The sequence below is a fragment of the Theropithecus gelada genome, chromosome 4, assembly GCF_003255815.1.
Source record: "Theropithecus gelada isolate Dixy chromosome 4, Tgel_1.0, whole genome shotgun sequence".
NCBI classification, from domain to species: Eukaryota; Metazoa; Chordata; class Mammalia; order Primates; family Cercopithecidae; genus Theropithecus; species Theropithecus gelada.
In genome coordinates this window covers 161,328,322-161,344,320 of record NC_037671.1, presented here as the reverse complement: position 1 = coordinate 161,344,320, position 15,999 = coordinate 161,328,322, and the positions used below count along the sequence as shown (strand labels likewise).

The 15,999-nt window shown below is 43.4% G+C and overlaps 1 protein-coding gene across 1 annotated transcript in view; it reads left to right on the top strand.

Moving 5' to 3' along the window:
- The window catches only part of MAP3K5 (mitogen-activated protein kinase kinase kinase 5), a 242,832-nt gene that overhangs the window by 189,286 nt on the left and 37,547 nt on the right, over positions 1 to 15,999 (top strand). Inside the window, exons 19-21 of the mRNA XM_025383838.1 lie at positions 4,927 to 5,084; positions 8,596 to 8,773; positions 9,542 to 9,562. Of these exons, the coding sequence (XP_025239623.1) occupies positions 4,927 to 5,084; positions 8,596 to 8,773; positions 9,542 to 9,562 (357 nt within the window). The remainder of the gene's footprint in view (positions 1 to 4,926; positions 5,085 to 8,595; positions 8,774 to 9,541; positions 9,563 to 15,999) is intronic.

The window sequence follows — 15,999 nt, the reverse complement described above, 5'->3', positions numbered from 1 at the left end:
CTCCACTCTTAGTTCTTATCACTCCATCATGCTGATTCTCATGAAGTGTTAAGTCTTCTTCTTATAGAGAGAAATTTAGCCCCCGCCCCCCCCACAAAAAAAAAAAAGAGGAGGGGAAGGGAAGAGAAAAAGATCATGAATAATCTTTGGTCTAATATGAAGCAACATGGCCCCATTTCAATTCTGTGAGGTAGGTGGGAGTACCTCCATTTTGCAGACGAGAAAATTTCCTGGGAGAGAAGTGACATTGCAGTCAGAAGTCACAGCAGTGTTTACCGGATAGAACTCAGATTGGTTTTTTGTTTTTGTTTTTGTTTTTGTTTTTTTGAGACTGGGTCTTGCTATGTTGCCCAGGCTGGTCTTGAACTCCTGGGTTTAAGCAGTCCACCCACTGCAGGCTCCTAGGTATCTAGGATGTCATGCCTGGCAAAACCCAGTTTTTTTGTTCTTGTTTTTTCTTTTGAGATGGGGTCTCGCTCTGTAACCCAGGCTGAGGTATGGTAGTGTAATCTCTGCTCACTGTGACCTCTCCCACCCTGGATTTAAGTGATTCTCCTACCTCAGCCTCCCTAGTAGCTGGGACCATAGGCACGCACCTCCATGCCTGGCTAATCTTTTGTGGTTTTTTTTGGTAGAGACAAGGTTTCACCATGTTGCCCAGGCTGGTCTCAAACTCCTGACCTCAAGTGATCCACCTGCCTGGGACTCCCGAAGTGCTGGGATTACATGTGTGAGCCCCCACGCCTAGCCAGAACTCAGATTTTGTATCTACTGTTTGCTCTTTGCTTTTGCCTTCTGGCTCTAGTCCATCTTTCTCTCTGCCTTCCTGTAGGAGGAGAGAGAGACAGTCTGTGTCAAGTTTTTTCCCCAGAGCATTCAGTCAGCAATACCCCTGACCCAGGTCCCGCCTCAAGGCGATGGATATTTTAGGGTACAGAATTAACACATTTTGAATATATTTTTTTGAAAAAACTAAGTGCTGACCTATTAATAACTTCAAATGTCTTTACATTTCTTTCCTCATACTCTTAACTTGGCAAGTGGCAGTTTCAGTGCTGTCAAGACTCAGTAACTTCTGAGAGGAAAATCCCTCCTTTTACACGCTTTGTGGGACAGGATGTTAACGCAATATCTTGTGCTACTAATCTGGGGAAGATCTTTTTTGTAAAATCTCCAAAGGAATTGTAGGAAAGCAATCTTCACAGAACCCTTTGCGTGGACCTCTTCCACTGGTGTCACGTAAGAGTGACGTGCATCACTAACATGCATAGATCTGTCCCCAGCACTGGTCCCGAGGGCCCTGTACATCGTAGGCTTCAAACATGAACTTGGTGGTCATCAAGTCCCAGGAGCTTAGTCCCAGGTACTCAGTCAATAAATTGGTCTGTATAACCTCTTGGTGATTTTGATGAGGGAAAATGCAGCAGTAATCACCATTTATGGAGTGCTTACTGTATACCTAGCTCTGCACTAAGTGCTTTACATACATTTTATTGAAATTCATACATCAGCCTTAATCATTAGGTATCATTATCCTAGTTTGTGGTGAGAAAATGAAGGTTCAAAGAGGTTGAATAACTTGCCCAAGGTCACAAAGCTAGTTAGTAATAGAGCTGAGACTCAAGCGAGACTTAACAGGCCAAAAGGAATTAATTATCTTCTCCCAAACCTGTCCCCGGCACACTCTTCTGTCTCAGTTGGCAGCCACTCCCGACATAGTGTTATCCAGGGCGCTTCTCTTTTCTCACACTCCATCCCAGTCCATCCAGGAAGCCTATTGGCTCTGTCTTCAAAACATGACCAACATTGGACCGGTTCTCACGCCTCTGCCGCTGCCACTCTCATCGCTCACCTGCATTTTCCGTGGCTTCCCCAGCTGTGCTCCTGCTTCACTTTTGCCCCCTACTGTCTACTCTCAGCACTGCAGCAAAAGTGATCCCTCTGAAACAAACGGGGTCCTATTGTTCAGAGCCCTCAGTGGCTTTCTTTTTTTTTTTTTTTTTTTCCAGAGTAAACAAATATCAAAACCCTTATAGTTGGGGACAAGGCTCTGACCTGATTCGGAGTCTGTTCCCTTTCAGACCTCATTTCCTACTCTTCTTTTGTTGTTTACTCTGTGCCAGAAACGTGGACCTTCCTGCATTTCCTCCATGACAGCAGGCAGGGCCCTGCCACAGAGCCTTTGCACGGGCTTTTCCTCCTGCCGCTACCACACTTACCCCAGCTGTCTGCACGGGTAACTTTCTTACCTTCTTCCAGTCTCAATGCAGATGTCCCCTCTGCAGTGAGACCAACCATGAACACCCTATTTACCATGGCGGCCTTCCTGCTGATCCTCTTCACTCAGGTCTATATTTTTTTGGTCATAATATATCACTTTCTAACATGCTGTGTAATTTACTTACTGTGCTGATAGTTTATCATCTGGCTTCTACTGCAAAAACATAAGTCCAGGTATTTCTGTCTGTCTTCTCCACTGCTGTATTCTAAGTGCCTAGAACAGTGCCTGGCCCATCGTAGGCCCTCAATGTAGATCTGTTGAATGAATGAATGAATGAATGAATGAATGAAATGTGACATTAGAGTTTAATTAACCACTAAGCTGTGCCACCTCCCTGGGTAGTTGCAGCAGCAAAGAAATTCTACAATAGCTAATTCAAAGCAATTTTTTAAAAAAACTTTAGAATGCAGATACATGAGGTATGCGTTTTAGAGCAAATTCATTGATTTTCCTCCAATGTTCAGGTTGGCTCTCATCTTCATTATCCAGCTTCGTAAATTGCTTTGTTTAAAATACTATGTGTCATGTGTTTGTGGAGTAAAAAGAGGAGCAGATAAGAACACATGACTCAACCTGTTTTTCTGGCACTTGCTCAGTGGGGGATAATTAAACACAATTGGCAGATGGAGCTCTTTGAAATGTTATCTGATGAATCAAATATTGCATAATTTGTTGTTGACATTACTTGAATTGTGCAATTTACGATGTTTAAAAATTAAAAATTTCCAAATTTTGGTCTGCTATAATTCCTACTTAGCTATTAATGCAACTTAAATTCTCTCATTAATTCTACTCTAGGCCCCGATACAACAAAAGGGGGTGGTAGACTTCAACGCATTTTCTAAAAGACTATTTGAGCTTATTTAAATCATAAATTTATCACTTGGGGAAAAGCTACAAATGAAGAGAAATCATACCAATTTTGTAGTAAGGGTGGGCGAGTGTTTGGGGAGCATGGTTGCCTTGTCCTTGGCCAGGTGAAAGGCTTTCTGAGAGCAGACATGTGCAGTTGTATGTTAACGTGAACTACCGCTATGCAGTGATAAGGTCTGTGGGATAAGCCTAGAAAGATGGCAATACGTAACGAAAATGATACACTTTTATTTTTGTAAACAACAGTCCATTTCTCGCCTATGATAGTGGTTTTCGGAGGAACAGTTTGCAGGAATTTTACATAATTGTTTTCACCTATAAACGATGCACAAGGCATTCCTAAAAGGTGTCATCTGTATTTATCAAAATGTCTGTCACTTTGGTTATGAATCAGAAAATACTGAAGCAGTTCTTTTGGCAAACACCTCATGATTTGAAGTAATTCAACATGGCATCTTGGATGAGTTCTTGTTTGCTGACTATATTATTTGTATATCAGAAGCAGGGTATGTGGTGATGTGTTTTTATTCATGCTTCTGACTCATTGCTAGACTTTGGGAAACCACTTTATGGGGTATTCGAAGTTCAAATCCAGCCTCTCATTTGGGTTAATGAGGTAATTGTAGTTGTGTGTTTACCTGGGATATACTTGGCCAGAAGCAGACTAAGGGCTCGTGGCCCTCTCCACTTAATTCTTTCCATTATGCCACACTCTCCACCAGTCTGATTCCATGCAACCTTAAATCTCTTCCCTTTTCATTTTATTCTTTTTTTTTTTTTTTTTTTTTTCTGAGACAGAGTCTCACTCTGTTGCCCAGGCTGGAGTGCAGTAGCATGATCTCAGCTCACTGCAACCTCTGCCTCCCAGGTTCAAGTGATTCTCCTGCCTCAGCCTCCTGAGTAGCTGGAATTACAGGCGCCCACCACCATGCCTAGCTAATTTTTGTATTTTTAGTAGAGACAGGGTTTCACCATGTTGGCCAGGCTGGTCTCAAACTCCTGATCTCGTGATCCGCCCGGCTCGGCCTCCCAAAGTGCTGGGATTACAGCACTTTGTGAGCCACCGCGCCCAGCCTTCATTTTATTCTTAGTCACTGTATCTGATGATGTGTCTGTATGGATGGCTCATGGCCTGTCTTTGATCTCTTAAACCTGTTAGTCCATGGACCACAGACAGCAGCAGGAGTCATGTATATTTGGATTACAGAATAGGGCACACCAGAAATGTATTTGCATTAATTTTCACAATGGCTTTCAGAATCTTCATGCTGTCATGATTAAGAAATAAGAATGAAAACAGAAGAGCTAAAGCATTCAATTTGGGAACTGAGAAATAGAGATAGAGCTAAGGAAATGGATGAATGAACTATATTCTTTTCTGGAAAAGATTAGAAGTATACATAATAACAGCCTTCATGCATTTGAAGAAATGTGTGCTGATGTTATTGTTCTCAAAAGACTAATTGTTAGAAGTTTGTAAGAGGCCCAGTGAAATGATGCCTCACTTATACTCCACTGTCTAGGGAATGAGAGCGTACCTATTCAGAACCAGACAATATTGGCAAAGTAGTTTTATGTCACTGATGAAATCCATTATAAAAACTGCTATTTCCACTTTTATTAATAGCAGAGTAAACTGGAACTCACAAAATATATTAGGACTTGAATCATGTTTTTACAGTTATCTAATTCCTATAGAAAAATTGAAACTGTCATTAGATATCCTTCTGTTTTATCTTTTTAAAATGGAAATGTGTTTGAATTGCTTCCAGGTACCCTCCAGTATATGGCACCAGAAATAATAGATAAAGGACCAAGAGGCTATGGAAAAGCAGCAGACATCTGGTCTCTGGGCTGTACAATCATCGAAATGGCCACAGGAAAACCCCCATTTTATGAACTGGGAGAACCACAAGCAGCTATGTTCAAGGTCACACTTCATTTCTCTTAAAAACAAATGGATAAAGCTTTTTATAGCTATTGGATGTTCTGTGTGTGTGTGTGTCATATTTTTTTAGATAAAGGGAGCTAAGTAAACACGAACTGAGAACACATTAAAGGTCAAGAAGAGTCTCTCTCAGTTAGAGCCAGCGCTGGTGCCTCACACAGTGGATCTCTCTGTGCCTTAGTTTTCTCAGCTATAAAGTGAGATTCAATGTAACTTCCATTGACCACCTTTTTTTTTTTTTTGAGACGGAGTCTCGCTCTGTCACCCAGGCTGGAGTGCAGTGGCCGGATCTCAGCTCACTGCAAGCTCCGCCTCCCAGGTTCACGCCATTCTCCTGCCTCAGCCTCCCGAGTAGCTGGGACTACAGGCGCCCACCACCTCGCCCGGCTAGTTTTTTGTATTTTTTTTAGTAGAGACGGGGTTTCACCGTGTTAGCCAGGATGGTCTCGATCTCCTGATCTCGTGATCCGCCCATCTCGGCCTCCCAAAGTGCTGGGATTACAGGCTTGAGCCACTGCGCCCGGCCTGACCACCTTTTAACAACACAGTATAAATAACACATGACTATACTGAAGATGATTTAAGCCCTTTGGGAAACAGTCTGAAAATTTTCCATGGAGGAAGATATAAGAACATTTTTTAATCTGTTTAGGAATTAAATCAAAATTAATAATTTCCTTTACTTCTCTACCATAATAGTTTGAAGGCTTCATTTTTTAAAAAAGAGCATAATTACCATTTTAAGTAAATCAATCTTATTCTCATATACTTACTCCTCTAGCTTGTTAATTTGGCCATCAGTAACTCCTATGGGAGGAGGAAGAAGCCCCACCTTTTGCAGTAGGAGGTACCTGATAATAGAAGTAGGCTTATGAGAGCACAAGTGCCAGCATTTTGGAATCTGGGGACTGAGCATGGCTATGACCTGCGTCTTGAATCCCTGCAGTCCTCCCCTGCCAGACTGCCAGGTCAACAGGGAGTTTGAAATGGAAACATGCTTCCCAAGTAGTAAAACTCACACGTCTGCTACTTTCTAAGGCAGAGAACTTAAAAAAAAAATTTATTTATTTATTTATTTATTTATTTATTTATTGTGCTCTCCTGTGGTATCCAAGGCAGAGGACTTTTTTTTTTTGTTTTTTTTTTTTTTTTTATGGTGGAGACAAGAGTCTCGATCTGTCACCCAGGCTGGAGTGCAGTGGCATGATCTCAGCTCACTGCAACCTCCGCCTCCTGAGTTCAAGCAATTCTCATGCCTCAGCCTCCTGAGTAGCTGGGATTACAGACGCACACCACCACACCCAGCTAATTTTTTGTATTTTAGTACAGACGGGGTTTCACCATGTTGCCCAGGCTGGTCTCAAACTCCTGAACTCAGGCCCTCCGCCTGCCTTGGCCTACCAAAGTGCCAGGATTACAGGCGTGAGCCACGCATTTGGCCTGAAAGGACTTTTGATGGTAATTGTTATTCCTCTCCCTGCTGCAGACCACGTTTCTAGCCCTTATTCCATCTGTGCGTAGCCTCTTATGAGGGGCCATGTGTTTTTACAGACCTTCCGCTTTTGTGCAAAGCTTGGCTTTATGCTTGAAGACAATCTGATAGGATACTACTGGTATAACAATGAGTAGTGTGACCAAACCTCAAAGAGCAATGACAGGTGCCAAGAGAGGTGCCTTTCTTGCCATGAGTGGATGTCTTTCTCTTCTTGGCCAGTCTTTCAGGTTTCCTCCAGTGTCTAGGACTTATCTGAAATGCTGCTTTATAATTCACGAATGCAGTGATTATTATACCATGTGTTTTTTGTCACATTAGGCCAGTCTAAGCTGTGCACAGGAAGTGATGCTATCTTAGAGAGATGGCGTGACATAGACTGTGGCACCAGTTTCCAGTGTTTGAATCCAGGCTCCAGCATGGTCAAGATATTTGAGACTGAGCAAATTATTTAAACTGCTTGTGCCTCAGTTTCCTCATCTATAAAATAAGGATAAAAATAGTACCTGTTGGCCAAGCATGGTGGCTCACACCTGTAATCCCAGCACTTTGGGAGGCCGAGGCAGGCAGATCACCTGAGTCGGGAGTTCAAGACCAGCCTGGCCAACACGGTGAAACCTCCTCTCTACTAAAAAAGAAAAAATAAAATAGAGGGTCACGGTGGCAGGCATCTGTAATCCCAGCTGCTCGGGAGGCTGAGGCAGAAGAATCACTTGAGCCCAGGAGGGGGAGGTTGCAGTGAGTCAAGATCACACCACTGCACTCCAACCTGGGCAACAAAATGAGACTGCATCTTAAAAAAAAAAAAAGTACCTATATAATAAGAGCTTTTTGAGGAGTGTATGAGGTAAAATGTACCAAGCACTTAGAACTGTGTCTGACACATAGTATAGGCTATATAATTCTTACAAATAATTATATATTGTTTATATTACAATGAATTTATATAAGCTATATAAGAACAAAAGGATTTCCTTTGAAAATTTGCTCTGTACTAAAAAATGAAAATACCATTAATTTTTTTTAGAATAGCAGCAATAAGAAGTAAATTCTAATTGTTATAAAAATAGGTTTGTTTAATTTTAAAGTGCTTTTAAATATCTCTTTTAATATAGGTGATTTGAGACAGGGAAAATATTCACAAATCATGTAATAGGGAAAAGAACATAGGCTTTAATCCAAACAGTTCAGGTTCAGATCCCAGATCCCTCTTTTCTTAACCATGTTACCTCATCCTTTCTAAGCCTTATTTTCCTCATTGGTGTAACAAGGAAAATATTTAATCCACTGGGTTGTTAGAAGGATTTGATGAGATTCATAAGTGGAGAAACCCCAGCACAATGCCCAGCACTTAGCTATTGTGAGCAACTCAGTGGTCTCAGCTCAGTGGCTGAGCATGGTGGCTCATGGATGTAATCCCAGCGCTCTGGGAGGCCGAGGTGGGTGGATTGCTTGAGCCTAGGAGTTTGGACCAGCCTGTGCAACATGGTGAAACCCTGTCTCTGCAAAAAATATAAAAAATTAGCCAGACGTGGTAGCATGCACCTGTAGTCTGAGCTACTCAGGAGGCTGAGATGAAAGAATCGCTTGAGCCTGGGAGGTCGAGACTGCAGTGAGCTGAGATGGCACCACTCTGCATTCCAGCCTGGGCGACAGAGTGAGACCCTGTCTCAAAAATAAATAAATAAATAAAAATAAAGATTCTTTTTGTGTGCCAGTGTACCAATATGTTCTAAAGCTTTGAAAGACTAAATTATTACTCTGTAGTGCTGTCTACTGTCTTCAACTAATTATTCTGCCTTGGTAAAGTTACCAAGGCACTCTGTCAATCTTCTATAACCTACAGCAAACGCATCTCATCTCCCTTCGAGAAAAACCATGAGTTTGTGTTGTATAATAAAAGATCTTGTTGCATTGGGGCACCAAGTTATGGAAGCTGGGGTTCAGGTGCTGAGGTGTTCACTCAGAAGGCACATTGCACTTTTTATATTTATGTCTTAGGTGGGAATGTTTAAAGTCCACCCTGAGATCCCAGAATCCATGTCTGCAGAGGCCAAGGCATTCATCCTGAAATGTTTTGAACCAGACCCTGACAAGAGAGCCTGTGCTAACGACTTGCTTGTTGATGAGTTTTTAAAAGTTTCAAGCAAAAAGAAAAAGACACAACCTAAGCTTTCAGGTATGTGATTGCATTGAAGAGGATATAGTCTGAGTCCCTAAATCATAAGCTTTTAAGATGGAAGAATTTTCCGGAAGTAAACTAACCTGTTTACAGATATCACTGGAAATTGGTGTAAATATTAGCACAGTGTCCTCAGGCATTTGGTTGCAGCATCAGGGAGCTGTGTTCCATCAATTTCACGAATGCTGGGACCTCATACATAGTAGTCTTCAATGACATAGTTAGTAGGTAGTATGTCAGCATCTATGTCACTCTAGCATTGTGGATACTAAGGTTCAAGTGTAAGAGGGGTTAAATTTAGCCTTTTGGAGCTGAAACCCCAGATTACCGCAAATGGGCCTACAGAGCCATTATAGAGCTGTTGAATTTCCAAGCTCTGTAGGTAATAGGTTCTTTTAATTTTAGGCAGTAGAAAATACCTATTGTCTCTTAGGGCATATACTTCTGAATGATTACACCCCCAAAAAAAGGAAAGAAGGAAAAAGAAAGAGAACAAAGATTGCCAGCTATAAATAAAACAGCAGTGTAAAAATATAAGTACATTGTATTTTTGCAATAATTGTCTATAACTCAGAAAAAAAAAACAAGCAAAGGTTCTAATTGTTCTTGGCATTTTTTTGGTGTTTATATTGGATGAGAATGGGCAGACTGAATGTTTGGAAAGGACATTGATCCCATTTCAGGCATTCACTTTTTGTTGATTTCTCAGTTTAACAACAAACCCAGCACGTGCTTATTCATGGCTGTTTGCTTTTCTTTCCACAGCTCTTTCAGCTGGATCAAATGGTGAGTTTGTTTTTACTTTGCCCATTGAGCTGAGACCTAGTATCTCGTGTGATAAACTCCAGAATTCCCATCAAGTAGCCTCATCCTCTGCTCCCGGCTTACATTGGTGGGGGTTGGGGGAGTACTGTAAGGATGTGTGCAGCTGCAAGCCTACTTGGGTTGTTCCTTTGGAAACCCCTCATCTTTCTCTTTCATGAGTGGGGGTGGCTTAAATGTTTTCTCCCTAAAAGCAAGATAGTAACTGTGTTTTTGACATCTTCAATTTGAATGAAGTAAATGCTTCCTTATCTAGGAGCCAGTTGACTACCCAATGTGTTTTTTGTGGAAAATATCAATGCCAGATACCTTCCTCTATCATCTTTGGGGTGATACATTGTATTTTTAGTGGTCAGGAGTTATTGTGCCTTTGTTTTCTAACGTTGGCGTTTGTGGATCATAACTAGGAAGGTAGAGAAGGTAGATTTTCCCTAGGAAGATCCATTAAAGCATTTCCAAGAATAGTAAAGAACATGGGGCTGGGTGTGGTGGTTCACTCCTATAATCTCATCACTTTGGGAGGCTGAGGTGGGTGGATTGCTTGAGCTCAGGAATTCCATACCAGCCTGGGCAATATGGTGAGACCCCATCTCTACTAAAAATACAAAAAAATAGCTGGGTGTGGTGGTGCATGCCTATGGTCCCAGCTACTCAGGAGGCTGAGGTGGGAAGATCGCTTGAGCCTGGTGCAGTGGAGGTTGCAGTGAGCTGTGATTATACCATTGCACTCCAGCCTGGGTGACAGAGCGAGACCCTGTCTCAAAAAAACAAAACAAAACAAAACAAAAACGAACAGCATGGTGTTGGATTTTCCGAAGTTGGATGAGTGGTTGATCAAAGAGTTCAGGGGGCTTAATGTTCATTGTGCATAGGTTCTGCAGGCCAGGGGCAGGGGCAGGTTTTTGCAGGTTGCTCAGATGCCCCAAAGCCAATCAGTCCAGAGTAGAGGCCTGTTAATTGGGGTTTCCTGGGTACAGCCTCTCTACTTTTTCTTCTTCCGTGTCTTCCATTCTGAGAATCTGGGGAAACTCAGAAGAGGAAAGGCACATCCTTGTACCTCTTTTCTCCACAGACAGCCTGGGCTCCGGAAGGCAGCCTTGCATTGTCACAAAGTCAGCCATGCAGCACTTGGCAACCTTCTGACCAGCCTGCTTCTGGTATCCTAAAATGGACACTGACTTCAGAATTACACAGAAGTGGGTTCTGATCCCACTGACCCACTTTCTAAATATGGGACATGCACATTTCTTCTGTCATTCTTTGCTGGTAACATTACCTACTTCACAGATTTGGTTCTGAGAATAAAATAAAATACTATCCTAAAAGAGCCTTGGAGCTGTGCCCGGAAGTTTAGTCCATGATTGTTTTATCCCTTCCACATGGCTTGGTTTTTGTTCGCAGGAAATAGGTTCCCATCACACACATGCATTTAGCTTCTGTGAACTCAACTATACACACTTGGCAAGAGCGTGCATGTGCGCGCGCGCGTGCGCGAGAGAGAAAGAGAGAGAGAGAGAGAGAGAGAGAGAGGGATCATTTAAGTGGACAGTTCTGCCCATGTCTTCTCAGTGACTATGTACCTTAGAGTGAGCATGAGATGGAAGGTGTAAACCTGCTGAACTCTAGTCAGTCAGGTTCCTATTGCCCTTTCGCCCCTCATGCTCACACGTGAACTTGGGCCTAGAAAAAGGGGCAGTCCCCAATTCCCTGCATAATTAAACTGTTCAGACTCTCAGCTAAAACAATATCATTACATGGATGGTGTGCCTCCTCTCTGTCCTCCCTAGGAGAGCAGGACAGATGTGCTAACCAAATTAGGAGCTAAAATCCCTCCCTCAATTTTTTTTTTGAGATGGAGTCCCAGGCTGGAGTGCAGTGGCACAATCTCAGCTCACTGCAACCCTCTGCCTCCCAGGCTCAAGCGATCCTCCCACCTCACCCTCCTGAGTAGCTGGGACTGTAGGCGCCCACCACCACACCCAGCTAATTTTTGTATGTTTAGTAAAGACGGGGTTTTGCCCTGTTGGCCAGGCTGGTCTTGAACTCCTGGCCTCAAGTGATCTACCCACCTCGGCCTCCCATGGTGCTGGGATTACATGAGCCACCATGCCTTGCTTAAAATCCCATTTGATTGTTCCCAGGTATTATAGAAAATGGCATGCCTCATGTTAATTGAAACAATGACCTATTCGCTACTCTTACTCTCCTAAATGAGTGCAAGATACAGGCCTCTTCCTTCCCCAGGTACTTCCTCTAGGCCATATATGTGTTTCTGTCCAGAGCACAGGCCCACCTTTCAAGGTTCTCTACCTCCCATAACTGCACTTGGCTTCCCCTCAAGAGGGGAGTAAGAGGGTGGTGACGATGAGACCCCCTTCCCCTTTAGAGAGAGACATGACTTGTCTCATCCTGACTGCTCTCCCATGGCCACACACAGACCCAGAGATTTAAGTAATTCACGTTAACTTAAATGTTAATTGTACAGTGATGGTGTGCACAGAAAATGTGCTAGGCCCTGAATGTATAAGGATGATAAAGACAGAATTCCTGATTTTAAAGAGCTGTTGACCTTATAGGAGAAAAACACTGGGAAAAGTCATCTCCACCATAGTGTAGTTTAGTCTGTGCAGAGGAGTCAAAAGGGAGAGACAGTGATTGAAGTCAGTCTGAGAATGCCGTTTCAAGGCAGACTTTCCAGTGAGGTGCACCTGATGAGTAAGAACAAGTGTGAACTTAACAGGTGGATGGGGAGTGGAGATCCAGGTGAGGCCACTCCTCACATGAGTTAATGCCAGGATATGTGAAACTTTACTGTGTGTTCAGGAAGCCTTGCTGACTCAGCAACACTGGTGCTTAAAGTCAAAGGAGAGGGATGATGCTGGAGTGGGGAGCAGGCTCAGATCCCAAAGGGCTCCTTATGAAATGCTAAGGAATCAGCAAGGAGGGTTGGGGAGCCAGGGAAATTTTTTATCTGAAATAATATTATAGACCAGCACTGGACATATGATTCTGCAGTAAGAGAAATGTCCTGTACCTGCCCTGTCCAATACATTAGCCACTAGTCATATGTGGTTATTAGACACACTACACATGGCTACCATGGCTGAGGCACTGAATTTTTATTATTTAAATGTTAATTTTAATAACCATATGAGGGTAGTAGCGACCATATTGGACAGTGAAGCTATTGATGGATCATTCCGATAGCTGTGTGAGGATGGTTTATTTAATAACATTTATTCCATAACATTTTTAACCCTCTGCTATGCACTTGGCACTAGAATATAGGCACGAGGCACTAGGAATATAGCTGTGCCTCAGTTGATCCCAGATCCTGCCTGCATGGATCTCTTGCAATGCTTGCTAAAAATTGAGATGCCTGTCCCTTCTCAGAATCTGGAGGTACAAGCTGGAATTCTGTACTTTTAAGTAAACCCAGATGATTCTTGTCATCAATGCAGTGTGAGAACCATTATTCTGTTTGGCCAGTTGGAGACTGGAGGCAGGATGGCCAGTTAGGAGACTCTGTGTTGTGGCCAGACTTTGTTCCTAAACTGTCTAGGAGAAGGAGAACCATAAAGATCCCTAGTGATCGTGAATAGCTGTTAGGATTTGAGGCCACCCTCACAGCAATGGAAGGGATTTAGAAAATCCCCACTTTCCCAAAGCAGGAATGTATCTAATTCCTTAAAGGTTGCACTATCTCCCTTCCATAGACGGGAGCTCCCAGCAATCTAGAGTCCATGGGGTGGCCAGTCACCCCTCCCGACTCCAGCCTACCCCTGGCCTCTTGGTAAAGCTATCTCTTAGGGGTATGGGGCTCACACCCCTTCCCATCAGCCCCTGAAATAGGGCAATGAGAATCATCTCCCTAGAGAAGCACCTTTGACGTGTTCTATCCTCAGAGAGGTTCATTCAGCCTCTTTTAGACTCTTCACGGTCAACCCCATAGAGGAGGGCTCCTTAATACCTGGCAAGACATCAGCAGTAAGGCTGCCTGTGACTGGAAGTCCTGCCAGGCTCCTCTCTTGCAGCCTGGGGTCCCAGTCACTCACGTGTATGAGCTGATGTTCAAGGAACTTGTAACCTCTGTGATATCTGGAAACTGTCACCGTGCTCCCCTGGAAATATTTATACTTGAGCTTCTTCCCATTTACAGTGATACAGAAAGGCTCTATGCATTCTCACTTGCCTGGAAATATTCATAACTTAAGAAGCTAGAAATCTCAGGCATGGATTTGATCCTATTTCCACCACAAACGTATAAAGCGACCTGTCTCAGCACCACCTGTCTTGCTCTTTCCACCCCTTACAATAGAGAAAACATTCATTGTCCTGCAGAAGGCCAATCCCCCACAGTTGAATTCTGGCTCCTGTGGAGCCCCTGTGACTCCTCCAGCTTCTGCCTCTCCCGATGAGTTCCATATACACATGCTGTAGTGTCTTCTGTCCTAAACCCATCCTTCCCCTGATCTACAAATGGCCTCACTGGCTGATACCACCACCATTTTTTTTTGCCCCCCATCCCAGCTTCCTGTGTTGAAGTACAGTGTCGCCAGATCTCCACCTCTTCCTTCCCACCCATGTAGCGTCTCCCCTTCCACATGATCACTGGGCCTGCTCTGGCCAAGGTCTAATGAGATCTCTTCAGTCAAATCCAACAAGTGCCTTTCTCAACCTACTCAACTTCTCAGTGGCTCTCGGCCTGGATGACCGTTCTCTCTTACTTTTGCCCTCTCCTGTGTGGGCTTCCATGACACCCCATTTTCTCTGTTTTCTTTCAACCTTATGGCTGCTCCTTGTCATTCTCCTTGGCTGCCTGTTCATCCCCTTCTTTTCCTCTAAATATTGGCATTCTTAAGGGCTGGGTCTATGCTGTCTTTTTATCTTTCCCCAAATTATGTCATCCTTTACTTTAAATACCATCTCCAGCCAGTAGGCTGCTGAGGTTCTATCTAGCCCAGTCTTCTGAGCTCCAGACTCATATCCAATTGGTTTTTTTTTTGTTTTTTTTTTTAAGATGGAGTCTTGCTGGAGGCTAGAGTGCAGTGGCATGATCTTGGCTCACTGCAACTTCCGCTTCCTGGATTCAAGCAATTCTCCTGCCTCAGCCTCCTGAGTGGCCATCACTACAGGCAAACCACCATGTCAGGTTAATTTTTGTATTTTTAGTAGAGGCGGGGTTTCACCATGTTGGCCAGGCGTCTCGAACTCCCAACATCAGATGATCCACCTGCCTCAGCCTCCCAGAGTGCTGGGATTACAGGCGTGAGCCACTGCGCCTGTCCCCCCGAGTTGCCTTCTTCATTTTTCAAACTGCACTGTCAAATAACACCCCTTATCCACTAAAAAGAACTTTCCTTTTTGGCCTGTATTATTTCTTATCTCAGTATATAAGTACAATATGCATCCATTCAGTTTCTTAGGCCAGAATTCCACTTTGGGGTCATTTTTGATCTTCCTTTTGACACCCTTCACTCTGGTCCATCAGCAACTCTTGCTGGCTACCTGACAAATAGTAGATGATCCACAACTGTATGTTGGATGAATGAATGCATGTGCCTAACAGAGAAGGGGACTCAATCTAGAATCAGGTTCACTCATTTAAAATCAAGCAGGCCGGCTGCGGTGGCTCACACCTGTAATCTCAGCACTTTGAGAGGCTGAAGGGGGTGGATTACTTGATGTCAGGAGTTTGAGACCAGCCTGGGGTGGATTACTTGATGTCAGGAGTTTGAGACCAGCCTGGCCAACATGGCGAAACCCTATCTCTACTAACAATACAAAAATTAGCCAGGCGTGGTGGCACACGCCTGTAATCCCAGCTACTTGGGAAAGTGAGGCAGGAAAATCACTTGAACCCAGGAGGTGGAGGTTGTAGTGAACCGAGATCATGCCACTGCACTCCAGCATGAGCAAAAGAGTGTGACTCTGTCTCAAAAATAAAAATAAAATCAAGCCAAGGAGGGAATCAGGGCTCTGCACATAGAACATGCAGAATATCTATAAGTCCCTTTATTTCCTTAATGAGCCATAGCAACAGGCACTGGGTTCCATCCTTAAGCATATACAGTTTTACCTCATTAGACCTCCTTTTAGGCAGTCAGTAGTCACAGCAATATTAAAATTCACAGGTATGACACAAGTCCTCTCATTAGTGGATAATCAAACCACATGATATGACCAAAAAGCCAAAATACAAGATAATTCAAGTCCTTACTCCCTCTCTTCTTTACATACACATACATGTACTCCACAGGCACACACACACACACACACATACACACACAAACACAGAAACACATGATAGCAATCCCTCATCTTGTACTGTTCTAGATAGGATTTAGTCTCTTTACGCGCAAGAAACAACAATTTTGTCTTTGAAATATGAATGATGCACA